The sequence below is a fragment of the Malaclemys terrapin genome, chromosome 3 (genome assembly GCF_027887155.1).
Source record: "Malaclemys terrapin pileata isolate rMalTer1 chromosome 3, rMalTer1.hap1, whole genome shotgun sequence".
NCBI classification, from domain to species: Eukaryota; Metazoa; Chordata; order Testudines; family Emydidae; genus Malaclemys; species Malaclemys terrapin.
This window is the reverse complement of record NC_071507.1, coordinates 71,223,555-71,251,480: the sequence shown is the minus strand read 5'-3', so window position 1 is coordinate 71,251,480 and position 27,926 is coordinate 71,223,555. Positions and strand designations below refer to the sequence as shown.

The 27,926-nt window shown below is 43.6% G+C and overlaps 2 protein-coding genes across 17 annotated transcripts in view; one reads left to right on the top strand and one right to left on the bottom strand.

Annotated features, from left to right (window-relative positions):
* The window catches only part of CEP170 (centrosomal protein 170), a 188,508-nt gene extending 186,734 nt beyond the window's left edge, over window positions 1-1,774 (bottom strand). For all 9 annotated transcript variants that reach the window (XM_054023210.1, XM_054023211.1, XM_054023215.1 and 6 more), the window contains exon 1: window positions 1,575-1,774. The gene's annotated coding sequence lies outside the window, so the exon portion shown is untranslated. The remainder of the gene's footprint in view (window positions 1-1,574) is intronic.
* Window positions 1,775-2,181: 407 nt separating this feature from the next.
* Window positions 2,182-27,926, top strand: part of SDCCAG8 (SHH signaling and ciliogenesis regulator SDCCAG8) — a 154,724-nt gene continuing 128,979 nt past the window's right edge. The window contains exons 1-7 of one of the 8 annotated variants that reach the window (XM_054024248.1): window positions 2,182-2,230; window positions 18,632-18,784; window positions 18,890-18,975; window positions 22,153-22,266; window positions 24,698-24,823; window positions 25,139-25,279; window positions 27,312-27,376. In XM_054024248.1, coding sequence (XP_053880223.1) covers window positions 2,185-2,230; window positions 18,632-18,784; window positions 18,890-18,975; window positions 22,153-22,266; window positions 24,698-24,823; window positions 25,139-25,279; window positions 27,312-27,376 — 731 coding nt within the window. In that variant the 5' untranslated portion in view covers window positions 2,182-2,184. Of the gene's footprint in view, window positions 2,231-2,421; window positions 2,654-18,631; window positions 18,785-18,889; window positions 18,976-22,152; window positions 22,267-24,697; window positions 24,824-25,138; window positions 25,280-27,311; window positions 27,377-27,926 lie in introns of those variants that run through there. The other 7 variants (XM_054024254.1, XM_054024255.1, XM_054024253.1 and 4 more) reach the window with 7 other exon arrangements.

Here is a 27,926-nt window from a genome sequence, read left to right as displayed (position 1 = left end):
ATATGGGCAAATCCTGAGCCAGCGCACAGTCCCATTCACTTGACTGGGACTCCATGAAGGTACATGATCAATGTAGTTGAATACCTTTAATTTCACTGTAACTGAGGAGAGCCTGGTTAACTCACAAGGAGTTTACATATTTGTGTATAGTCCCTATCACATCATCTTTTGACTATAGATCCAAAACAGGCATGTCATATGTTCAATTCATCTAAACCGTAAACACTCCTCAACCTTTTCCTGCTCCCCTTTAAATCCATACAGAATAGGTGGCCTGTTGTCAACTCATTACAAAAAATATTTAAGGCAGTGTCCAATAAGCTAACAACTATCTCATGCTCTCAACTACCTTTCACTGAGAGTCAGCTTCCTAATGTCCATACACATACTACTACACTGAATGGCTGTGGTGTGTGCTTCATGCATTTGGCATTTCCCTGATTGGATTCAGAGATGCAAGAGTAGCCCCGCCTGATGCCAATGAATAGACTGGATTTACTGAATACTAAATGTACCAGAATCCCTCCTCCTTCCCCCAGCCCTCACTGCAGAACCACTAGCATCCGGCTCCAAGCAGTGCATGGATGAGATCACAAAATAAAGCTCATCCATACAACTGTCATCTGCTTCTCAGTCGAGTCAGCTTCCTCTTCCACAGAACGCTTTATATTTGAAAAGCGCCATCAGCTTTGTGTTATATTAGTAACCCATTCATTTCCACTCCAACATTTTCTTTCACAAAAGGCAAATTATTTTACCTTTTCCTGATAAACATTTGTAAGAACCCATGTATATCAAATATTAGGGAAACAGGGATTTTGTTAACAATTAAGGAGACCTTATCAAAATACTCAAGATAGAGAGAAAGGAAATAGACAAATAAGAGGGGAAATAATGGGTTTTCTCATTTCCCTTTCCACATACATTAAAGGAAGAGTTTCATTTTTCTAATTATGGGGTGGCGGGGCTGCTGGACTCCAACTATGGGGGCGTTTTGAAACGGGGGAAGATTCAAAAATAAAAAAAACTCAATGAAACCACAAAATCCGTCAACGGAGGAGGAGATTTAAAAATAAGACGACCCTGGCTATAAACAATAACCCCCCACTGCAGGAGACTCGCCGTCCCAGGTGAGTGAGGACGGGAAGGGATGGCTGTGTCCGCGGGGGCAGCTGACTAGGGAAGTCTCCCTCCCCCCACCGCGGGGCACGTCTGTGTCGGGAAGGGAGAGGCAGAGGAAGAAAGCGATGTAGCGGCTCCATCTGCATCCAGCGTGGGCCGGTGGCTCGGGCTCGCCCGTGGCCAGCGCAGGCTGATGGGCGGGGAGCAGCAGGGAAGGCGGCGGCCGCCGCCGGGTGGGAACGGTGCAGAGCAGCCAGCAATCCGGGAGGAGTCGCTTGGAACAAGCCGCCCGTCCCCCGGCGGACAGCTCGGAGGCTGGGGCAGCGCCAGCCGCACACCCCCCAGCACGGCAGAGGGGGCGGCGGCCATGGAGGCGCAGGGACGGACGGTGCAACCCCCCGGCGCCCCAGCTCAGACCAGGGGGGGACTGGGGCAGGAGCATCATCACTTACCCCCCCGCGAAGGAGACTCGCTGGGCAGGGGTGTCCCTAGTGCCGCCGCTCACTGACCCGCCATCTCCTCGTCGCCAGGGGGCGGGACGCACCGGCACCGTCTCTGTTGGTCTCACGCTAGCAACCGTTCTAACGTTATTCCCTGCACATAGCGGCTAACGGCACAGAGCGGGGCGCAGGCACTGCGCAAGCGCCGCCCTAACACACATACACACACAATGTGCGGGGGGAGGGGCAAACGGAGCCCTGACTCCGAGAATTACTGCGCAGGCGCTCTGGCGATTGAGGGCGCCCCAGCAAACTCTCAATGCGCTTGCGCCACATCCAGACAATGGAGGCGCAAACTCCCCTCGGAAGCGGGCGCACATTACGCATATGCCAAGGGGCACAACGTGAAGGAGAAAAACATGGATTCCCTCTTGCCCGAGATTACTGCGCGTGCGCTTCACCCATACACTGCGGGGAAAGAAACATGTGCTGGAGCGGAACAGTTGCGCAGTGCGCAAGCGCGATCTGACCGCGTACAAAGGGAGAGAGCCGAATACAGCAGCTCTCTTCTACGCTCGGGGAGGTTGTAGTCCCAGGGACTACAATTCCCAGGGCTCAGAGGATGGCACGCTGCATGCTGGGAGATGTAGTCTTTGGAAGGACACAACGTGAGTGCGTGCCGCGTTACTGGGCGGAACTCTGAGGATGACTCGCTCAGCTGGGGGCATAGGAGATCGTTTCTTAGTTGGTTAGCAACAGGCTCCCAAACTGCTTGAGGTCAGGATGGAAGGTTGGTGCTGCATAGCCTTGTGGGAATTGTAGTTCTGCTAAGAGCCCCGGGCTGTTGGGTGGACCGGGACAGTGAACGATACGGAACTACAGCTCCCGAGTGTTGTTGGGGAGGACTCGGGAGCGGGAGGCTCGGGTCTGCTCCTCGCTCCCACGCTTCTCCGGGATACAGAGAAGGGGAGCAGAGGTTAGAGCCCGGAGTCTGAGCGGGCGTTGCCTCACGGTGTGAGACGCGGACTCTGCCCCTATGCGGGAGGCCCGGGAGGAGTCCGACCTGGAGCGGTATCAGAGAAGCCTTCGAGGTGAGCGGGGTCCCCGAGACAGTTACCGCCTCGCTGTCCCCCGTCCCGCCCGCGTCGACTCCGTCCCAGGGCCGCTCTCTATGCTGTCGCTTGTCCCTCTCTGTGCAGCACTGAGCCTGCCCCTACTGCTCCCTCAACCCCTTTTCCTGTCCTGGCAGTGCCCACTCCCCCGCTATCTGAGTCGGTGCCTGCCGAGGCCCACTGCCTCCCAGTGCTGGCTGCTCTCCACTACCTACCTGCTGGCAACATGGACCACTCCTGTGCGTGCTACCTCTTTTCCTGCCACTGCCCCCCACACTGTGCTACATGGTTTCTTTGCCTGGGGCTGCATGGCCTGCACCGCCTTCTCCACCTCACTGCTCACCGGTGTCTTCTCGAGTTTGAACTACAGTGGGGTAGAATTACCGGAGCTGATACCCCTTATATTGTCTTAACGATTCCAGCCAGTTGAATCAAGTGAACCAGACTAAGATCTCCGCTGTGCCTGGGCCCACTGCTTTCAGATAATTCTACATACTTCCCCACCGCTGTGGGGCTGAGTCAGTGCCAAACTTCCACCACATCCCCATTACACTCTCTCTCACTGGGGAAGAGGAGGTACAGCTCCAAATCAGCTGCTTCACCCCCCCCCCCTTCTTTAACACTCTGGAAGCTCCAGTAGCACCAACACCCCAGATCAAAACCACCGTTTATTGTAGATTCAGCTGTGCATTCTATCTATCCAGTGCTCAGAGCTTATCTACACTTACATTTTATAGCACTCTAACTTGCTGGCTCAGGGGGTGAAAAATCACCCCCCTGAGCGCAGCAAGTCTGAGCACTTTAAAGCGCTAGTGTAGACAGGCTCCGAGCTCATCCTCTTGTGGAGGTGGATTACCAGGAACGTTAGGAGAGCTCTCTCCCAGAGCTCCTGTGCAACCACACTCGCATTTCAAAGTGCTGCCACGGGAGCGTTCCCGCAGCAGTGCTTTGAAGTTTCCAGTGTAGAGGTACCCTTCTCGCTAAGGGGCTTCGACAACTTGAATTTCTGTACTGTAGAGGAGTGGAGTTTTTGAGCAGTCCAATCTACAATACAATTAGGGTTGGTTTGGGGGGAAAAGTGAAGATTTCAATTTTTTTCCTCCTAAAATGGGAAGTTTTGAAATTTGAAAAATTTCAACCAGCTCTAAATGTAATATATGCCACTGAAATTAAACACTTAATTGTATATAAGTTGCAACGTTAGGCCTTATTGTATACACACACAGGTTTTACTACTTTAGATAATTAAAGTGATGCAACTCCTCTAGTGTGGACACCATGATGCCATAAAAGCATTAGCAGAGGAATCACCTATGTAGGTGCACAGAGGCCCATGCAACTGAGAGGGCAGGGGTATGGTGCTGCTGGAGTGGTGGTGGTGGAGCATGTGTGTGCCTGGAGTGGCACCCTCCAGCACTTAGTGCACAGAGTCACAATGCCACTGAAATATGGCCCAGCTACCCCTCTATAGATGGAGGGGCAGCTGGGCCAAATTTCAGTGGCATTGTGACCTCATGTGCCAGGTCACAATGCCAGTCCAATTTGGCGTGCACACCAACATTCCCTGACCATACAACAGTGACTACCTCACACAGCTGGGACTTAAGCCAGCACCTGGGTCCTGCACCACCTGTCAAGTCCTCCTGCTCGATCCCATCAATTCCTCTCTGGGCCCTAGAAAGATCTGAGCCAAGGAACAAGACATGGGGTTGAGGGAGGCAGGGGCTCCTGTATGGAGGGAGTGTGGTTGGATCCCACTCTGCTTGTTATGCCTTCCTGCTGGAACCCACAGCAGCTCCTCTTGGTATGGGGGTAGACAGGAAGCCTCAAGTTGGCAGGGAGGAATAAGGAGAGAGTGTGGAAGCTGTTTGTGGTCCCACCTTCAGGTGCATGGAGCTGGCTGCGGAGAGGCTGGCCCCTTCCCCTAGCAGCATCAGCTAGGGTCTCGGGGTGCTGAAATGAACCCCCAACAGCCTGGACAGTGGGGAGCTGTGGCACAGTGCTGAGAGGGAGAGCCTTTGCTGCTGTTGGGGCAGTGTTGCCTGGTCCATGCATGCCAGGCTGCAAAGGCAACTTCCTCTCGGGGTGCAGGGCTAGATGTGGGAGATGGAGGGGGCAGGGTTGGATGTGGGGAACAAAAAGGGATTGGATTTGGAGACTCTTGTGCATGACTGAACAGTTGAATTGACATGTTTGATGTGTATACAGATTTTAATGCATGTAAGGGAGCCCAAAATAACCTTTCAATACAAATTAAGCACTGGGGTGAGGCAGCAGGGCATAGAGATTGGTGGGGGGGGGAAAGCTCAGAGAACCTGTGGGGCCAGAGGTGATTGGTGTGCGTGTGCCAAAATACAAGTTTGCCCAGGGCACCATTTTCCTTAAGGCCGGCCCTGCACACTGCATTGATGTTTATGAACTAGCCAAAGTGGTCAATCAGGCCTTGGAGTACCATGGAAAAATACTCCTTTCTGTTTATGAATTCTGAACCCTGTGAGCCTGGGTGACAAATAATAGACACATGGCTCCCATTAGTTGCCCTAATGTAGTTAGCATTTGACATGTGAGGTTAGCAATCAATAATCTCCTGAGCATTACCAAGATTTATAAGATGGTGTAACGGTACCTTTCCCATGACATTGCCCTGTGATGCTTTGCAGCGGTACGCATGGTTGTAAGGCACCTCACCACCTCTCGCCTGAGCGAGCTTGTTTTAGCTCCCTGAAACCACCGTTCTCTGGTAACACAAGCACTACCTTCCAGGCTTCCGTAGACTTTGCTGTCTCTGTGCAGGTTAATGATAGAATACTAAGGACTCGAGAGTTGGTGTGTACCTATGTGGCGTCCAGACCCTTATCCACTGAACACTCACAGACAGGCCTACTGTTTCCAAAGGAACAGTACACTGCAGCTTACTAACTATATTTTGGAACACGGCTCTTTTGAACACACAACACTTAGCTAGATTTATAATGAAAACAAGAATAAGTTTATTATCAAGGAACAAAGATTCAAGTGATAATGAGTAAGAATATTGGAAACACAGTTACATATTAAACAAGTTTATAGAGACTTAATTTAACTCACAATTTATCCTCCTGTCTAAAGAAGCTTATCTCACCCGAAGTTTTTTTTCCAGTATGTTCAACCAAGCTTGGTTGGGATCCCCCTTCCATGAAACAAACTCACTGTCCATTTACTTCTTAGGGCTAGCCTGTCCTCTTCCCTCCCCTCCCCAAACAAACCTTTGATGTACACCCTAAGATAGGGTTGCCCCCACCCTTCTGATTACCTCTTCCTGTTAGTTTCCTTCTGAAGTCCCTGCCAGCTCTTCATTAGCATTTGATTTAGAATGCTACTGGTTGCCCATTGTGAACCAGAGAATATTCAATTTATATATAAACAGATAAATGTTTCTTGTCTGAAAGCAAACCTGCTTTTCACCTTTGCTTGTGACCTGTCCCTAGACATAGACCTCAAGAACATAATTTTCAGTGTGTGTATATATAAACTTCTCACATACCATCTGTACATGCATTTCCCGGTGATACTGATCACCAGTGTGACATAAGCTTTTATTAGAGACCTCCCATGACACCCTTTGGTAAACTAGAATGTAAATACAAGACCCAGGGGGTTCCTGTAATCCAGGTGTGGCCAACCTGAACCTGAGAAGGCACCAGAATTTACCAATGTACATTGCCAAAGAGACACAGTAATATGTCAGCAGCGCCCCATCAGCTCCCTCCTCCCCACCCCGCTCCCAGCACCTCCTACCCACCGGCAGCCCCACCGATAAGCTCCTCCGCCTCCCTCCTGAGCAGCTGTTTCGTGGCATGCAGGAGGCTCAGAGGAGGGGGTGGGAAGGGGTGGAGTGGGGACAGGGCCTGTGGCAGAGCCAGGGATTGAGCAGTGAGCGCCCCCCGGTACATTGGAAAGTTGGCACCTGTAACTCCAGCCCCGGAGTCAGTGCCTATAGAAGGAGCCACAGATTAACTTCTAAAGAGCCGCATGTGGCTCCGGAGCCAAAGGTTGGCCACCCCTGCTGTAATCCTTATGCTCTCAGCCTTCTTGATGGCAACTTGCAATGTGCTTAGTATGCACCAAGCCACTGCCATGTGTACAAAATGATGCAAATTGAAAGAGGCATACCTGTCCTACATGCATACTATTAGTCTGGTTTATGTACTATGAGTTAAATGATAAATTGGATTGATTTGCTCTGCTACACTTCTTCAGCCGCTCCCCTGTGTAGACAGTCCCTAAGGTCTGGTCTGCACTGGGGGGGATCGACCTAAGATAGGCAACTTCAGCTACGAGAATAGCATAGCTGAAGTCGATGTATCTTAGGTCGACTTACCTCGCGTCCTCACAGTGTGGGGTCAACTGCCGCCGCTCTCCTGTCGACTCCGCTTCTGCCTCTTACCACGGTGGAGTACAGGAGTCGACGGCAGAGCGATTGGGGATTGATTTATTGCATCTACACTAGACACAATCGATCCCCGATCCGGCAGGTAGCATAGACATACCCTAGAGTGCCTTTGGGCTAAGCTAAACCGCACAAACGCACTCTTCGTGTGGAATAAGTTTGTCCACGCTGGGAGTTAGTGCTGAATAGCTGTTGTGCTTTATATTCAAACCCTAGCTTATTCTGCACTAATTTCCTTGTGTAGACGAGCCCTTAGACTAGGAATGCCTTCTCACAAAACCGATATTTAAGAGGAAGCATGTCCTTTCCAAACCCTCCAACAGACATTTGCCAAACATGTGACCTGTTCCTCCCCTCCTCTTTAGCCTTGTCTTGCCTTTATCAAGTCCTTGTGCTGCACACTGGTTTACCCTTGGCCATTATGCCTGGCTGCATCTTTGGTAAGGTTTTCAAAGTTTGAATGTGCCTTCCTTTGTTTACATGGATTACTTTTGCTAGCTTGTCTAAAAACATTACTGAAATCAACCATTTGGGAAGTAGTTGAAGCATGTTTTACAGGTTCTTATTCAGTGTTTTGGCTCAGAAGATTAGTACCGGTACATTATATCATATATTTTCCCCTTCTATTGAGTGTTTTTATTCTATTGTCTTTCTGAATAATTAAACTTTTACTTTTTCCAGTCTTTTGATCTGGTACTAAATAGTAGTTTCATATAAAACTCACCCAGCAGATATGGCAATTCAAACAACATGGTAGTCAATTCAAACAGTTTGGTTATCAGAAGTTAAGAGCATGAGCTCAGTTAACTTCAGCTGAACAATTAAGCAGTCTATTTTGTTTCTTTGAGGTGTGAGAAGTAATAAAGATTATCTAGGAAACCTAAAAGTCCTTTCCAAGGTGCTGCTCAAGAAAATAATTAAAAAAAAAGTTTTTTTTTTTTTTTTTTCAGGTTACACCTTGAAATAATAGTTAACTTTTTGAAATAAATTTCTGAAGTTCTGTTTTAATACAGACAAGATGTAGGTAATCATTATTTTTATGAAGCTGCATATCTCACATTTTCCAATGATAAATAGGCAATCAGACATTAAAAGTCCTAACCTGGTTGAATGGGTATTTTTGGTCTTACTATTTTACTTTTCTAATGGGTTTAGATGTACTGTTTGTCTGGCTGAAACAGTATACCAGAAGTACATTATGCACCATTTTGGCTGTCTACATGTAGCTCGAGTGAAGTTTGTGTATTTTTGCTCATTAAATCTTTCTTTAGCTGTCAGTTGTTTGTTTGTTTTGTTTGTTTTTGTTTCCCCCTCCTTGTTTTCAGTGAATGGGTTTAGATGGAAAAAGAGAATTTGTTTCCCTTATAGGCCAGTTACTTGTTGCATATGACTCACTTTCCTATGCTCCTGATTCTGATATGATTATGGTTCCAGTGCCTCCAACCTTCTAACAGACTTTTTTCCTATTAGGACTCAAGTGGCATCTGTGTATGTAAAGTGGGGCCATCCTTTGTATTTAAAGTCAATAACTGCCAGCAATTTTCCTGTAAAAGCTATTCAATCTAGGCCTTTGACCTCAGTTGTTATTAGTAATATATACCCATTTAGTATAAATGTGGTTCTTATTTTCCCTCAAATTATGTTGCTTAGCAACTATTTCCTCTTAAATTATCTCTTCCTCTGTCATTGTACTATTATCTTAAACTGTCTTCTGTGTCTTTTTGGGCAGCTCACCCTTTAACTTAGTCTTTATTGTGGTAAGTGATTATTTTGCTTTGCATCTCCACTAGTCCTCAAAGAACTCTTGTGGTATATCTGAGTTCATGAATGTGGTGGCTTCAGAGCCTCATTATAGAGGAGGGCCTTTCAGATTCTTGTACAAGAATCTGAAAAAACCCTCTCTTGTTTAGGCATTGCAAACATTGCTCAATACTTTCTCTCTTTTTTCACTTCAACAGCAAATTGTTATCCCAGTCATTTTTTTCTGTCAAAATTGATCACCATCACCTTTGAATTATAGTAAGTTCTTCAGCATCGTATTTTGCTTTGCAGGTTGCTGACTCCAACCTTTAACTTTCTTTTTTTATTAACAAGTTAAGTACATCAGTAAAATATCTCTACAGCAGGGCTGGCTCCAGGCACCAGCAAACCAAGCAGGTGCTTGGGGCAGCACATTTTCAGGGATGGCATTCCAGCCAGCCTTTTTTTTGCGCTTGGGCAGCAAAAGCCTAGAGCCAGCCCTGGCAGCAGCAGCGCGTCCCGCACTGGGGGTGCCCTGGGGCTAGGGCCGGCTCCAGGCACCAGCTTAACAAGCAGGTGCTTGGGGCAGCCAAGGGAGGGGGCGGCACGTGCGGCAATTCGGGGGCGGCAGGTCCCTCACTCCCTCTAGGAGCGAAGGACCTGCCGCCGAACTGCCGCCGCTGTTTGGTTTTTTTTTTTGGCTTTGGGCGGCAGAAATGCTGGAGCCGGCCCTGCCTGGGGCCGCTGCGGTTCATGTCAGGGAGCAGTGCCTGCACCTTACGGCTGGGCAGGCTCCGAGTACGGGACAGTCAGGCTGGGGCGGCCTCAGGGCACACGGAGCCGCCTGCAGGTGCCACAGGGCAGACGCCCCCTAGCGCTGCAGCCGGGGCACTGCTGTGCGGGGCCCACATCCTGCTCTGCAGGGCTCCGTTCCCTCTGGGGCTGCCTTGCCCCGGCTCCTCAGCCCCCTGCCAGGGCGGTACCCTGGCTCTGTCCTCTCCAGTCCCAGCCGGTCCTGGAGGCGGGAGCAGGGCCGACCCTGGCTTTTTTGCCGCCCCAGGCAAAAAAGCCTCCGGCCGCCCCGCCCCCCCCCCCCCCCCCCCAGTGCGGCAGGGGAGGGCGGCCGGAGCCCTGGGGGGAGGGCGGCGAGTCCCGATCGGGGCTCCGCTCTACCCGGCGGCGAGTCACGATCGGGGCTCCGCTCTACCCGGCGGCGAGTCCCGGTCGGGGCGCCGCTGTCCCCGGTGGCCAGAGCGCCAGGGGGAGGGCGGCGAGCCCGCCCGGGGCTCCGCTCTCGCCGGAGCCGGAGCACCGCACCGCCCCCCTCCAGGTGCCGCCCCAAGCACAAGCTTGGTGGGCTGGTGCCTGGAGCCGGCCCTGGGCGGGAGCCCCGGCTGGAGGGACCCTGGGCTGAGGCGTGGCCTAGGAGCCCCGCTGCTTACCCGACCCTGCCAGCGCTGGACCGGCTGGAGACGGGGGGGGGGGGGGAGTGGGCGGAGTTAGTGCTGGTCGGGGGAAGCCCAGCGCTGGGGCGGTGCGGGTGGGGTGGGGGAGAGAGCCCAGAGTTGGGATGGCAGGGAGTGAGGGTGGGGTGGGGGAGAGAGCCCAGCGCTGGAGTGTGGGGCAGCGAAAAAATTTTTTGCTTGGGGTGGCAAAAAACCTAGAGCTGGCCTTGCTCTACAGCACCAAATATTAAAAGGTGCCCAAGAATAACCCTTTTTATTAGGTTTACTCCAAATATCAAAAGTATAATCAATGTAGTATTCTGAAAAAGGACACCTTAATACATTTTTTAAACTAATGGGAGACTTCAGTTTGTTCTCCACTGGCACTCGCTAGGAAAAAAATTGCAAGGATAATCAAGCTTCACATCTCAGGGCATAAATTAATCTTTAGTTGGTATGTGGGAGACCTTTTTTTCCTATGCTGTTTAACTTTAAATTCCTTGGGGCTGGGCCCTGTTGATCTTTTCTGTCTAAAGCTCTATGCATAGCTATGAAGATAAATAATTTAAATAAGTCCAATATTGCATGTTTGGGTGCATTATGGCGCAGGGAAAGTGTGTATTCACATGTTCATACAGTGCCCTGCACAGTGTGATTCTGATTAGGATTTCTAGGTCTGACTCTCATTTAAATACTAAATAACATATACTTTTCTCTGAGACATCCAGTGTTGGCTGCTGTCTGCAGTAAGATACTGGAATAGATGCACCATTTGTTTATCCCATTATGGCAGTTGCTCTGCAACTATGATATTTGATCAGTGGATAATGGCAGTGTTTTTAAGGTGCAGTTACATATTTTCTTGTAATGTGCATAGTCAGGTTTGATAACCTTTGTGCCATTTTCAGTCATTGTGAGAGCTCCTATAAACATTGACAATCAAAGAGCTTTAATCTGGTTAGGTTATTTTTTTTGAAGGTCTTAATCCAATTTACTGTTGTACTGTAAGAATCAGATAGGTGGGAGTCTGATCTAACTAGACCGTTTAATTTGTCCCTCTGCTAGCAGCATCATCTATTAGAAAATGATGTATCAACATAATCTTATGCACCAGAAACATATGTTCAGATTGTTTGTTCATATTGTTTATAATATAAAAACAGAAGAATAAAGGACACAGATTTTATACATGAAAATTACAGTACTGCTTACAAGCAATTTTACCACATCATTCAGGAGATTTTTACTGAGGGCTAGATTCTGTAAGCCTTAATTAGAGGAGTAGTCTCACTGATGTCTCGTACAATTAGTCCCACTGACATGACAAACAGGATGAATAAAATTTTGTAGGATTAGGCACAAAACTAATATTATTTTTAATTACAATACAAAATTACCATATTATGTTTAGTAGCTCAAATGCCTAACTTGCCCTCCACAGAAATTTTCTGTTTCATCAGATTTAAAAAATGATTCCACTTTGGCAAAAGCAGTGGAAATATATCTAATCCTACTCCATGACATGTATCCTGTGACCCTAATGTCTTGAATTAGCTCTTCATCTCCATATTATCTAATTATACCCTTTTAGGGTTCCAATTGGAGTCATTCAGTCTAGCCCCTAGTTCTCAGTTTGCCAAGCCCTCAAGCTTTTCATGTATGGAAACAGTCACTGTAACTTGGAACTCAAGTGTTTAAGAAACTCTGGCATGGAAATGTCTGTTACAACACTATTGTTTCTAAAGCCTGCATTACCCCAGAGCCCTCCCCGCTACCTTCTGGGTGGCAGAAAAGACTAGCCAGAAAAGTGTGGACAGCCATTTGTATTGTTGTGCAGAGCCTTCGCTTCCATTAAATAAATGAAGACAAAACAAAAAAACTCTCTAGTTGTTATGGTTGTGAGGAAAACTTTCAAAATGTGAAGTGAGTGTAATTGATAGAGATGCTTGTAGAGAGCTTGAAACAATAGCTCTGAGGTGTGAACTATCATTCATTTCACTGGGTGCCAATGCAGGATGCTTTCTGCCCGATAGATCTTAAAATACGAGTCGGCCGTACACGATACAAAAGACAGACTGAATCACCACAAAACCAATGGTAAACTTAGAGAAAGCAGGTGAACAGATGTGAACTTGTATTACTGAAAGTGAAGCAATTTCTGGAGTTGTTAACTATGTTAGCCATTCATAAAACGCCTGAAGGATGATTACGGAGGGTTCTAACTACTGATCTCACATCAGTGTTTTAATTTGGCACGATGTGTGAGAAAATTGTTAGAAATACTTTCTTGCAGTCCTGCAAAAGTGTCAGTGACTCGATGGGGCAGAGCGCTAAATGAGAACACAGGCTGCTTGAAGGATCCATGTATCACTTTCTTAGACTATTTATGTAATAGGCACTGTGCAAACTCATGGTAAGAGACTGTCCGTGTCCCAAAGAGCTTACAATCTAAATAGACAAGGCAGACAAATTGAAGCAGATGAGACTTTCTCCTACTGTTTCCCAGGTATTAAAAGGGGGATGATGATATTTCCTAAATTGCTTGCCCAAGGCCACGTAGTCTATAGTAGAGCCGGCAACTAAACCCAGATCTCCCGAGTTCCACACTGGTTGTTTTAACTGGGTCATAGCTTGACTCTGGCTTGGACCCTGGGTCCAAGCCCTGGGTTAGCATGATTTGTGTATAGACTAAAAGGGCGTTAGGCTTGAGCCTGAACCGAGGCTTAAGTTGCAGTGTAGATATACCCTGATACAACACTATGTTTACTGAGTTCCATGGTAAAATAAGAAGCAATAACAATTAAAACTTTAGCTTTTCAGATGATACACACATACAAATCCCTAGGTTTTTGTGCAACTTTTTGTGGGATGGAGAGTGGTAGTATGTCTGTGGGTTTTATTTTTAACTAAAGCAGCATTAATACCCCAAACAGATTTTAATCTTTCATTCCTAAGCTCTTTTTGCTTACGTTTCCTTTTTCTAGCTCTCTAAAGCTGATCTTTCACTTTTATCACCTGATTGGGACACAATAGTTTATTTCTTTTGTTTTATTTCTTCAACAATAAATGTAACTTTCCGAAGAGGCATGCTCTACACATTAATGTCAACAGGATTAAACTCTACCTGAGGCACTCGTATACTTGTGTTTGTTGCGGACAGAGTCAAGTGGTTAACGCTGCTCCTTCCCTCTTCCTGTCAGGCTAGTAGTTTCACTCTATAAAAATAATGGCTGTCAGAGGCATGTCAACCCTTAATTTTCATCCTGCTTTACTAAAATGAAGGCACATCACAATGGCTTGGGTAAGGAAGTGCCATAACATTTTTATTTCCCATATACATTTTTTACATATATCCTTCCCCAAGTGTAGGTTGTGTTCCAACAAAGTTAAAAAGATACTGGGACCCAAGAAAAGAAAAGAAAAGCCATATTAATTAAAAAGGCCAGCTTTAGTTTGAGTGTAAGAAGCCAAATATTCTAGGATTTCTAATGTTGAGGCCTGTTCAGGTGTCCGCACTCAAGATGATATTACAATTTGAGTGTAATAAATTTATAATAGGGAATTTAAGAAGGCTTATAAGCCATCTGACTGCTTACATTAGTCAAAAGTCACACAAGTTTAGCTCCTTAGTGGATCGCTAGACAAAGTCATTCAACAGATTTGAAAAACCCACAACATACTTTCAGCACCAGCCATGCTATAATTTGCCGTTTGAAGTAGTGTGACCTTGGTTAAATGACTTGTTCTGAAGCACATTTGGGACCTTTTCAATTTAACTGATATTTTATAGGAAATATTTTTTTTATTAAAGTCGATCACTACTTCAAAGATTAACCGTTTCTTCCATTAATTACATTGAGTTTTCTTATTTTTTAATCAGTTTACTGTAGAGTTTATGGGCGAGACGTAATGGGGGTTAGCATTGTGAATTAACAGAGAAAGAAGATAAAATTCTAGTTAAATTTCTTTAGAGTTGAGTTAGCTATGTTGAAAAATGTTATATTTGGGGAATCCCAATGTCATTGCTTTTGGCTGTTGGTCTATAATAGTTTAACTGAAAAACATGGCATATTGAAAAGTTGAATAATGAATATACTTAATTGCAAGCATTGAATATGTGATGTTCATGGAAAGTCAATATCAATAATAATTTAAATAAACTGCTACTTATAAAGAAGTTCAGTGATGAAGATGAACTTCCCCTCCTGACTTATTTTAGACCACCTAATTATTAGTAAAGAAGCAGCATCAGATTTTTGGTGTGAGAAGTCTTAGAAAATATAATAAAATTGTATATCCAATGTGTTTAATTGTACAAGGTATCTGGAGCTTTGAATAGGTACTTAATAAATTTGAAGAAAAATGTCAGGATGAAAATTTGTTGATGAGGAAAATATTTCCCCCTCCACAAGTATATTACTACTTTCCCAAAGAAACCTAGAAAAAGTCTTAAGTTCCTGAATGATGAACGACTAGAATCCCACAGGATTATTACTACTATAACATTTGCAAACATCTGAAAAATAGGTTAAGTGAAAGGACTTGGATTTTCATCTATTAAAAGATGATAGACCCATTATGGATATATGTTCAGTCTGTGATACAGCACCTAATTTGCTGTTGAGTTGTAAGCCCTGATCCTGTAAGCTGCTCTGCATGGGTAGATGCTTTTTTCCACGTGGAGCTAAATTGATTTCAGTGGGAACACTTGCAGGATCAGTTACATACTGTATATACATGATCATAAGCCGGTTTGTTTATAAGCTGACCCCCCCCAAGATGGATAAGTAAAAATGGAAAATGTTTATGACCCATTCATAAGCCGACCCTATAATTCAGGGGTCAGCAAACTTTGGCTCCTGGGCCATCAGGATAAGCCGCTGGTGGGCCAAGATGGTTTGTTTACCTCGAGCGTCTGCAGGCACGGAGGTAAACCTAAGTAAGCAAAGTGTCCCGGTGCGCCAGCTGCTTACCCTGACGGGCCGGGACAGCAACTGGTGGAGAAATTTTTTTTTGGGGGGGGAGCTGGGGGTCAGGGGAGTAACCCCTGTGACCACCCCACACATGACCCCATCCCTTCCCACCTTATTTGGGGAGGGCCAGGGGAGGATGTCTCTGGCCTGGCTGGAGCTGCTCTGGCAGGCTGGCCAGCGTGGCCGCAGCCTGCTCTGGCAGGCCAGACCGGGCGGCGCGGCCACAGCCTGCTCTGAAGCGTGGGGCCGAGCGGCATGGCTGCAGCCTGCCAGCCCCAGAGCTGCAGCTGCTTCCGAGGCTGGAGGGAGAGAGACTCTGGCCCTGCCTCTTCTCTGCTGCCTCTCCTTGCTCCCTCTGTTGGGGGAGGGGCTGTGTCCCGCCTCTCTATACCTGTTCATAAGCTGACCCCCTTCTCTGGTGCTTCCCTTTTTTACTAAACAAATTCAGCTTATGATCCAGTATGTACAGTAGTTCAGTATTTTTGAAAGTTGCAGTGGAAAAAGACACTTCACTTCACCTGGTTTGAATGGGGTATAAATAGAGTTAATATAAGTTTGGAGAAATTTTACAGTTCTCTATGTCTTATCTGAAAATCTCAAAGGACTTTGCGAACAATTCTGTAAAGTAGGTAATAGTTATGGAGAAGTAACATCCCCATCAACTGAATTGCAGCAGCTGAACTTATTCACAGCCATAGTGTGCATCAGTTTAGCAGCAGAAGTGAAGATGAAAAATTCTATCCTTTTGAAAGTGTCGGAAGAATTAAAATAAGCAGCATGTAACTGCTTGAATTGAAATTTGTTCAGGACCTCGTGGGTTGACAGTTCTATATGTATAAACAGTGCTCTTGGTTTCTTTAATGACCACTAGTAGCCATTACCATTACCAAACAAAAGGCAATACATTAAACAGAGCCAGGATGGATTTGATTTAAATCAAATTGATTTAAATCACTAGTCAGGAAGACTCAATTTAATCATGGCTTTCTACATAAAAGTGCATTCTTGTTGGTTGTTATAACCTTAATACATTTTCTTCTCAACTCAGAGATAGATATAGGTTTCATTTTTAGAAGGTACACACTATATACATTTTTAAACAGTGATTTATTTTGAAAACTTTTCAGATTAGTTTTACAGCTATATCAGAAAATGAATGATTGTTTGGTTATTTCATTTACCAAAGGTAATTGAAGCAGATATTTATGAAGTCACTGGGAGGTGAACTATCTCCAGTTCAACAGGTTAATCATTAATATTTGGAGGATTTTCTTGCCATACTGTATTAGGAGGATAACCTCACCAGACAGACGTTTGAATTGTTTTATTTAACTGAAACAACAGCGTTAAGTATTCTGGATTTTTTCTTCAACAGCAAACATATAATATTTTAACAAAACAAGTATATGTCCCGCGCGTCTCACATGTATCTCCAGAGTTCTTCTCCTTGTCCAGATCTATTCTGCCCCCAACAATCTTCTATTCATTGAACTTTTTGAAACTTTGCACTTTTAGAGAGAGGTAAGGGATTAACTCTGTGTACACAAATTTGCAGAGGGACAATAGGGTTGAACTCTGTTGTTTAGCACCTCAATATATTATTTAGTTATTTAAAAACATTTATGCTGTTAACAAGCATGTTACCTCTGGGGAGACAAATGGATAGTTTGAGAATTGCAAAACTAAACATCTCTGATGGCATCTTCTAGACTGAGCATTAAGTCCCATTGAGTAGATAGAAAGATTAACCTAAATAATCTATCCAGAAGCCTGTGCAACCCCATAGATTGGGTCCCTAATCCATGAACTATTGGAACTCATTTACAAAACTTTTCTTAAACATTACATGAATATATTGTCTCGTACAATAGAATTAGAGTTTATAATCCCTATTCCATGATGAAATATTTTTGAGCTATAATGTATCTTAATTAAAACTATCTTTAGATAGATTTTTTCCCTCAAAAAGCATTTTATTAAAAAAATCCGATTTAAATTTAAAAAATCCGATTTTTTTTTTTTTTTTTAGTCCTCGATTTTTATTCACCCTGAACAGAGCTAAGGTACTATTGATAATTATATTTTTATTATTATATAGTGGAATGTAAAGTTTGCACTAACCATTCTAAACCTGTCAAACAGTTGAAAAGAAATTTCATAATTAAAACAAACGTAGGTAATATTTAAAGGCCTTGAAAACACAAAAGATCATATTTTTGAAATTGCCTTGAGTTTATCTGAAAACATTTATGGTAGGGTTAAGAAGTAGTGCTGCTGTTGTCAGTACTAGATACCTGGACATTTATTCCAGTCATGTCTTCTTCACATTTTTGGCCAAGTTAAAGAGACGTGGCTGTCAAACAAGCCCAGCTTAGCAAAAAGAAAAAAAAATAGGCATTGTACTAAAAAGTTACATTGAAAATGAAAGGAAAATATTGTTGTCACCATTGTGTAATTGGATTTGGTTAATTCTGGAAAGACTATAAAATATTAGAAATTGTTTTCCCATTTCTTCCCAAGCACTCAGTGGAAGTACCTGTTCTTAGTTAACTTCCAAGTCTGTTCAGAACTCCTGATACTTTTATTTAATTGCCATTGTAAATCAACAAACCCGTTTGCTGAGCTTTAAGATAATTTTTAACAGTTCTGTTGAATAATGCTTTATCTTGTGACTGTCATTAGAATCCCCAGCACTCCATTTAGGGATTGATCCTGCACATTGTATCAAGCATAGCTCTTAAGACTATGAGCAGTCTTGTTGAACTCAATGTGGTTGTTCATGGTAGTAAGTGTTTGCAGGTTCAAGTCCATAATTAGTAACTGAGGCCTCTTCTACCCTGGGGATTTCAGTCAGCAGCAAAACACTGGTGTATAGCTCAGTGGTTTGAGCATTGGCCTGCTAAACCCAGGGTTGTGAGTTCAGTCCTTGAGGGGGGCCATTTAGGGATCTGGGACAAAAATCTGTCTGGGGATTGGTCCTGCTTTGAGCAGAGGTTTGGACTAGATGACCTCCTGAGGTCCCTTCCAAGCCTGATATTCTATGATTCTATGAGTGCAGCTGCCTATTGTGGATAGCTACATTGCCATTTGCACTAGTGTGGTTAATGTCTGCCTGAAACAGGTAAACTGCATTACTGTAAATTGTGGTTTACAGTGGCTTTGCCTGTCTGTTAGGCAGTTCCTGGTAGCTACTCACCAAAGGTTAAAATGAGGTTAAATCCTTAGTTCAGGCAAAGCCTGAATATATGTCACCCTACTATCTTTTTGTACAGAGTTAAAATATAGTAAACTAATCTAGCTTTGGGTTGCTTTTTCATCAGAAAGGAAAGACACTCTGTTTTTGATGGCTAATACATGCTATTGTTCACAGACCGTGCTAGTAAAAGTATCCATCAACTGAAATATGTCTTGGTGGAAGGAGATCCCACAGTGGGAGAAAGTGAAGTTGCATTTGACCAGTCGTCCACAGGTAATGATGAGAGTGGGGAAACGGCCTGGCAGGAACTGCAACACAGTCATGCAGGTAAATGTTACTCTGGGACAGCTAGTCTCAGAACTGCAGAGCAAAATTATTGTATGATTTCCGTCAAGTCTGATTGTTAACCAGTAGTTTAATTTTGTTCCTTAGTTAATCAGCTTAAAGCTTTATTGCAAGAGCAAGAAGGACTAGAAAGTGAAGTATCTCCATCAAGGAGGAGGAAGATGTCACCCTCAGTATGTATTCACTGCTAATTTCTTCATGTAACTTTGAATGAGTAATAACTTGTCCCAACAGGCATATTATCTGCTATCCATGAAGAATAAAAGGCCCCAAATCTCCCTAATCATCCCATGGTTGGGGTTGGGGTGGGGCAGTTGACTACTTCTTAGTAGAGAGAGGGTATTTGTGAGTAATTCTCCTTTGTAAATCTCTTTGAGAACTAAAGATGGGAAAAGCCCTATATGAGCTATTAATTTATTATGACCACAGTAGAAGAGCCACAAATCTCTTCCTATGGAATCCAGGCCTTCACATCCCCTCGGCAGTACAGATGGCACCCATGTTTGTATGGCTCCCTCATCATGGCTGCTCCTTTCTCCACCAGAAGTTAGCACTTCGTTTTGGAAATGAAGCCTGTGTAGAGTGTTTTGCCAGTGAAGATGGTTCCATAAGGGCAGGTGATGAAGGGATCTTACTTTCCTCTGTGGCTACTTACTGCAGCCTGAAGGGTTCTGATGGTGGTGTACCCTTTGCCTTTTGTACAATTGTTCGTTGATCCGTGTAACAGCAAACCCTATAGCTTTGCACCAAAATTCTGCTGCTTAGGGACACAAGAGGTTTGCTGTGGCAATGAGCTTTTTGGTGTAGGAAGGTCATCCCCTGTGGAATCTCCTCACATCCATCCCTCCTGGAGTGGAACTGCACTCTGCACTGGGATATATGGAAAGCTTTTCACCTCCATGGGGCCAGTTCAGATCAGTTATTACTCTCTGATGCTTGTTCAGTATCAAAGATGAAATTAATTTGGTGATATTGCTCCAGTTCTACCCTGTGACAGCCAACAAAAAGAGAGGGGTTAAAACAAATAGAAAGAAATACAAAGGGGTGTTTTTAAAAACAAAACACTATTACAAGGAAGGGGGGAGTGACAGCAGGAGCCAGATGGTGTTTGGAGTTCATACATCCCAGATCATGTTGGAGTTCAAACACAGCCAATGGAGGTGGCAGTATCATCTGGGTTCCTCTCTTTCTGCCTGGTCTGATCAGGACATCTCTCAGGGAGAGGACGACAATGGCCCAATTGTGTCAGTGGATTCTGGGATCCCAGAAGATTATGGGTGTGGCAACCATGATGATGAAGCTCACTTCTTCCTGTTTTCCTATCTTTCAGTCAGCCCCTCATCCCCCAACCCCCAGGTCTGTTTTTAAGGACCCCAAAAGGGGAGTAATGGGCAAAATAGGCTATCCCCTTATTATTTTGTCCACCAATTAGTTTTAATTTCCAACTCATCAATTTTGCTCTATTGATTTCTGGTTTAATGACAGATCTATATGATGACAAAAGTATTACTCAAAGACCATTGCAGTGTAGCTAGAAATGGTTCTAATATTGTTAATAAGTTTTAAAAATGAATACATTTTAACAAGTAGCCTGTCATAAATTTTGTTACAATCTGAGTGTCAATTTTTAAATCTCAGAAATTGGGATTTTATTTGCTAGAGAGGTGAAAGAAAGTTATACTCACCAAAAGAACAAAAACCAACCCCCAAACTTAGAGGCCTTTTAAAAGTCATTATAACTTAGATTGATGAACAGATTTCTTTACATTCTCAGTTAATTTATACTGTACTCTTAAGAATAAGTGCTGTAATATTAGATTCACTGTAATAATGGAGCCGTAGGATGCATCAGGAGAGGTATTTCCAGTAGAGACAGGGAAGTGTTAGTACCATTATACAAGGCACTGGTGAGACCTCATCTGTAATACTGTGTGTAATTCTGGTCTCCCATGCTTAAGAAAGATTAATTCAAACTGGAGCAAGTGCAGAGTAGGGCTACTAGGATGATGGGAGTAAAGGAAAATCTACCTTATGAGAGGAGACTCAAAGAGCTTGGCTTGTTTAGCCTAACCAAAAGAAGGCTGGGAGGAGATATGATTGCTCTCTATAAATACATCAGAGGGATAAATACCAGTGAGGGAGAGGAGTTATTTAAGATAAGCACCAATGTGTACACAAGAACAAATGGATATAAATTGGCCATCAACAAGTTTAGGCTCGAAATTAGGCAAAGGTTTCTTACCATCAGAAGAGTGAAGTTCTGGAACAGCCTTCCAAGGGGAGCAGTGGGTGTAAAAAAACGCAACTGGCTTCAAGATTGAGCTTGATAAATTTATGAAGAGGGTGGTATGATGGGACCGCCTACAATGGCATGTGGTCCATTGGCAACTGCCAGGAGCAAAAATCCCCAACAGTTGGAAATGGGACACTAGATGGGGAGAGCTCTGAGTTACCATAGAGAATTCTTTCCCAGATGTCTGCCTGACTGGATCTTGCCCACATGCTCAGAGTCTAACTGATTGCCATATTTGGGATTGGGAAGGAATTTTCCTCTGGGTCAGATTGGCAGAGACCCGGGGGGGGGGGGGGGGGTTTGCCTTCTTCTGCAGCATGGATCACTTGCAGGTTTAAACAAGTGTTAATGGTGAATTCTCTGTAACTTGAAGTCTTTAAACCATGATTTGAGAACTTCCATAAATTCAGCCAGAGGTTATAGATCTATTACAGAAGGGGGTGGGTGAAGTTTTGTGGCCTGCAACGTGCAGGTCAGACTAGATGATCATGATTTCTCTTCTGGCCTTAAAGTCTGTTAGATATGTAATCCCTACTTTGTGCGGACTTCTCAAATGTAATTATCATGCGGTTATGATATTCCCATAATGTATATTATACTTGTTTGTTTGTATATTCATCCTTCAACAGTGTGTTGGTACACTACTGGATAGTACATAAGTGTGTATGTGTGATCATGTCTCCTTATAGTGAATATAGTATGTTGAGGATCAGCCCTAATATCTCTCTTAACCAACCACTCAAATTGGTTGCTCAGTGGAAGTGGTCTATTGTAAGGGTGGAACAGAATTGGGGATAATTTAGGATTGTCTCTTAAGACATTGGGTCCTTTAGTAAAGGTGGTCTCTAGTATAGGTTTCACTATATTACTACAATAACATGAATAGTACATCAATGTTTTTGTACAAGGTATTTTCTTTTTAACACTTTGCAAAAGTGTATTAAGTATGAATAGGATTCTGTGAATGGAAACAACTTTCTGTGATGCAAAAATTAGAACAGAAAAATTCTGATAATAAAATATTTATTATGCTTAATTTACTTATTTTTCCCCCCAGAGAACTTCAAAAGCTGCAGATCAGAGTTTGCCTACGCTTTGTGATCTTGTTCCTATCATTAATGATCAGTCCCAGTACATTCACCACTTAGAAGCTGAAGTGAAGTTTTGCAAGGTATGCAGCCTGCTTCACCCATTAAGATCCTGATCCCACAGGTGTCATACTCATGGAATTTCCATTGAGTTTTTAATAAGAGTTCTATATGGAAAGTGCTTACGGGCTCAGACCTTGAGATTCTAAATATTACACTAGTCAAAATTGAAGCAAATACAGTTCAGAATGTACAGTAACTCCTCATTTAACCTTGTCCCACTTAATGTTGTTTCAATGTTACGTCCCTGCTCAGTTAGGGAACATGCTCGTTGAAAGTTGCGCAGTGCTCCCTTATAACCTCGTTTGGCTGCCTGCTTGTAAGATTCTGTGGAAGAGCAGCGACTTTACAAGGGAGCATTGCACAAGTTCCGCTTCTCTGCCTCCTCCCCCTCCCTCCTAGTGCTTCCCCCGGCGCTTAGGACTTTCTGGGAGGGAAGGGGAGGAGCGGAGACGCAGGGTTTCCCCACTCTTGCCCCTCCCTCCCAGAAAGTCCTAAGCACGAAGTGCTGGGAGGGAGGGAGAGGAGCAGGGAAGCCCCACATCTCCACTCCTCCCCCTCCCTTCCAGAAAGTCCTAAGTGTTGCCAAACAGCTGTTTGGCGGTGCTTAGGACTTTGGGGGGAAAAGGGGGATGTGGTGTGCTCTGGAGAGGAGGTAGGGTGGGAAGAGGTGGGCCTGGAGTGGAGCGGGGACAGGAAGAGGTGGGCCTGGAGCATTCCTGGCAAAATCTGAGCCTGTTCTCTGGGGAAGATGCCGCTGCTGCTGCAAATGTGCTTCCTAGCGTCCTTGCCTGCAGCGGGCTGTGCCTGTGTGGAGTAAGCCAGGGGCACTTCCCAACCACAGTACAGTACTGTACAGTATAATGCCTTTTGTCTGCCACAAAAAAATTCCTTTGAACCTAATCCCCTGCATTTACATGAAATTTTATGGGACAATTGGATTCGTTTACAGTTGTTTCACTTAAAGTTCCATTTTTCAGGAACATAATTACGACGTTAAATGAGGCGTTACTGTACTGTCTCTTCACATACATCATCACATCTTTATAGTTCTTAAAATCCATCTTATCAGGAGACTTTTTTTTCTTGATAAAATGTGTTTGAAATAGACAGCTGTGTATCTACTTATTTAAATGAAACAGTTGTACAGGTCTGTCGCATCTTACACACATTTAACATGCACGATTTCAGCTTTCCGTGGTCGGGGGGAAAAAAAAACAACCCAAAAAAGAGAAAAACAACCATTTTAATACTGTACCTGTAGTGCGGGTGATTTCGCCCGCCATTGAACTCAATTTAATTTTGACTATACGCGGTTTTCGCTTTACGCGCTAACCACGGAACGGAACCACCGCATAAGATGAGACAGACCTGTATAACTTTTCCTACTCAAATAACAATCTAACCAGCATTAATGTGCAAATTAGACTATTACCCAACATGCTTATTGTGCCTGCAATGGGGTTAAAAAAGAATGAGAGTCTTTTACTAATCTCTTAAGAAACATATATATGCATGACTAGAGCTAGGTAAAAATTTTTACATGAAACTTTTTGTTACTGAAAAAGAGATTTGGAACAACCAAAACATTTCACAAATTTGTGGTGAATTGGTGAAACTGGTGAATTTTTTTGACCAAAATGGTAAAAATAATAATAATAATTAGAAATGTCAAAACAAACAGTTTTTTAACATTATCAAAACAAAACCATTTCAATTTTGGGTGGGCTACGTTCACCAGGGGATTTAGGCCACATTCACAAAAACAGATATGGAGGTGGTGTGTGGGGCCCCCACTGGTTAAGAGACACACATGTGAGGGAATTGACTCAAGTTAAAATTCCCACTCTATACAAAATGCTTGAATAGTCATTGGGTCAGAGAGAGTGAGAGAGACTCTATAGGCCAGTGGTTAGGGAATTCACCTGGGACACCTAGGATCCAGTCTCTGTTCTAATTAATATGTAAGTGTTTATACAAAGTAGAACAGCTTTGACAGGAGAGATTGAGAGAGGCCCACTCCAGAATAGTCCATAGTCTGGTTGTTCGTTTACTCGCTTGGAAAGAAGAAACCTGGGCTCAAGTCCCTTCTCCAGAGCAGCAATTCAAACCTGGGTTTTCCATGTCTCAGATGAGAACCCTCACCACTGGGCTATTAGGTATAAGAGGGGACGTTGCTGCCTCCTCTGGTTTTTGTGACTGTAACCCTTCATTTCCTTTGCTGTTATTAAAAATACCTGAAGCTTTTCATTTTGGGTTGAATGAAACATTTTGTTTGATCTGAAAAAGTATTTTGGTTCGACCCAAACTGAATCTTTTTCAGTTTTTGGAACTGCAAGTGAATCAAAAAATCAGTTATTTGTGCAACTGTGCCTGTGACATCAAGATGTATTTAAATGGTCATAACTTTATCTAGGAGCTATCTATGTACAGTATTTGTATTTGGTCTGATAGGAGGAGTTGTCTGGGATGAAAGATCGGATACGAGTAGTTGTGCTTGAAAATGAGAAACTCCATGAGGAACTGAAATCTCTAGCTGTAGAGCAGACGTTGAGAGAACAAACTCTTCTGGATGCTTCAGTAAGTTTGATTTTTTTTTTTTTTTTTTTATTAAGTGTTGGTGAACTGGTTCATTTAAATAACTGTCCAAACTGTCACTCTGTTCTCAAACTGAACCTTAACCAAACCTTTATGCAAATTTGCAAAATGCTGGATTAGAGATCCCAACATTACTATCCTCTTCCCAGAGGGCAACTACATTAAATTCTGCACAGATTCTTCCATTATTGAATGTTACTGTTAAAATCCACTATTTTTCTTTATTTAGCAATAGTTAATATTTTTACTTAAACAGCTATTGTGATTAAACTCTGAAGCATTACAATTGTATTTCAGGCAAATGTTCGGAACTCCTGGACTGTAGGAGCTGATGATTCTTATTTATGTCAACCTGCCAAGTCATCACCATCACATAATAAAGAACGGGTTTTGGCCACAACAGCCACTGCAGAAACAGAAAAATGGCAGCTAGAATTGGTTGGTATTGAAATAATTTCTTTGCGGTGTCATATCTCAGCTAAAGATTTTAGTGCTCCTCTTTCTTGGTGGCATTTTTTAGGATGATTAATTTCCTGAGAGTTTTGGGGGAGGAGATTTGATTGATTTAGCCCCTAGTCTTTGAGGTCAATATCTATCCCTTGAAGCTCATGTTCTTAGTGTCTTAAGATAATTAATTTTATTGTCCCTTTAGACAGTGGTTATAGGTAGGCTGTTTTGTGCAAATCTCAGCATGTCAAGGTGGAGCTGGGGTAGACGGCACATGTCTGGTATGGTGCTGCAATTTATAGCGCTGTGGAGATTCTAAACAATACTGATGCCTGCAGGCAGCTGAGAGCTGGCTACGCTAACTTAGGCAGCCATCCAGTACTGTGGGTCGCTGCAGTCTTCAGAGCAGCCCAGCATCCAGACGGTGCTAAAGTGGCGTCATCTCTTCTTAATCCCCATCCCTTGGGTTACAATTTCTGTATTGTGCCTCTCAGAGATGCAGCACAGAAGGCCCACAGTATCTTGGAGATACTCCATTTGGGAAAGTCCTTACTCTGTCATCTCAACTTGACCATGTATTTTTCACTTCCTAACCTAAACTGGTGGTGGTGTATTGCTGTCACTGCTACTTACTTGATTCTACTTAACAGTTGTCGTGAGTGAAGTATTGTAATCTGGTGTGTGTGTTTTTTGTGTGTGTGTGAGAACTATGTAGTTTTAAAGGACATTTGGGTGCTTCAAGATTATTATGCCTAATCACTCATTTATGCCAAGAAAATACTATACTGTATATAAAAGATTATTTTCATTGGTGCCTCTGTCTGCAGAGCCAGAAATCTTTGTGATGACATCTAAGCTCCCAGCATCTTAAACCCTGTGACAGTTCAAGTCTCCACAGTAGTTGCCTCTTTTCTTTCCTCTCATTTGTCCATGTATTGGTTGATCATTCATAGTGAAAGAAGCAACAGTGAGAGATTCTGTATAAGGGATTACTATAGCCCCACATCACCGTGCAGTTTAACCACTGCAGGTACATTTGAAGCTGTTTAACCACTGCAGGTACATGTCTTTCAGCAAGAAATATGACTAAACTATTGAATAATTCATGTTGTGGTAATGAGAGAGTTTGCCAGGTTCTTCATAATGGCCCCAAATCTTCTCTATTTAGGAGTATTTCTATTGACTTCTTTGGGAGCAAAGGCAGGCCTGTCATAGGGTGACTGACCCCTTTAAGAGAAAATGGGGCCTCAGCTCTAAACTTGACATGATCAGGTCACTTCCCCAGGTGGGTAATAATGGATGAGATCATATGATTAACTCAGGCCAGGCATGGTCAGCTAAGGTAAGAAGGGACAAACTTCTGGGGAAAGGCAGCTCAAGTGGGAGCTAAGATGGCTGGAAGTGTCCAAGACAGAAGCCTGGGAAGTTGTATCTGGCCTGAGATGAGTGCTTCAGGTAATTAAGGGACTGTTTGAACTGAACCCTGCTTCGCAGTCTCCTGAGTCAAGGAGAGACACTGAAATAGGGTTGGGGCCTGGAGGGCTAGTGTGTGGAAGGACTACAAAAATTTGACCTTAGAAGGGGAATGTTTTTAATTACCATTGGATTATGGCGTTTTTACAAGGCCCTGAATAGAAGGGGAAACTAAGGCAGGGTGCTGCCCCAGGCCACGAACAGGCACTTTGGCGGTGGCTCACCCTGTTATGAGACCCAATTGGTCAGATCATCAACTTGTATAAATCGTAGTAGCTCAACTGAAATCAATGGATCTGTGGCAATTTACACTAGCTAAGGATGTGGCTCGATGTGTAGAAATAAGTAAGTATCAGTGTGAGTTCTGTTAAGCTTTCTGAAAAGAAGAGTAAGGAAAGTTAGTTCTGGTTTGGGTTAAAGTTTTTTTGATTATCTTCAAGGGAAATTAGTGAATATAGCTAACTTTTGGATTTATCTATAAAGTGCTAAGAGCAGATAATTGTGAGGAAAGAGGAAAACGTATACAGTTTTCTTTCATCTTTTCCTAAAGGAGAAACTAAAACTTCTTTATCAAGAAAGGACTGATACACTTGAAGCTCAAGTACGGTCTCTAAGGTAAATTGAAATGGCCATTTGTTTTCTTTAAATAATTTGTAAAAAACACAAGTGTTTTCAGTGATTTGCACTATACTTTTTTAAATTTCATTTTCAACAAATCAGGCACATGTGACAATTAAACTTTTATGTTTTCTAAAATAAACAGTTCTTCCTGAAATATAATTAATAACACAATTTTAAAACAAGTTAATTACATGACATTTATGGAAAAGATTTGTCAAATTTAATAAGGATAAAGTCAATATTAAAAAATCATATAGAGATTTACTAGAGAATAGGAGCCTTTATTAGACTTTGACTTTTGTAGGATAGTTCTGTTGAAGAAATAAAACTCTGTTCAAATTTTGTAAGCTGATGGGGGGGGGGGGGGGGAGTGTAGAAAAGTTATAGAATTTCTGTTAAATTCGATTGGCCTATCCCATAATAGAAATCTTGTGCCAGAAGTTAATAGTACTTAGTACAGTACTATTAAATTTCATCACATTCTATTACTGCAGTCTTCCAGGAGTACTGGAGTAGTATTCATCCAATTCTTCCTGCTTCTGAT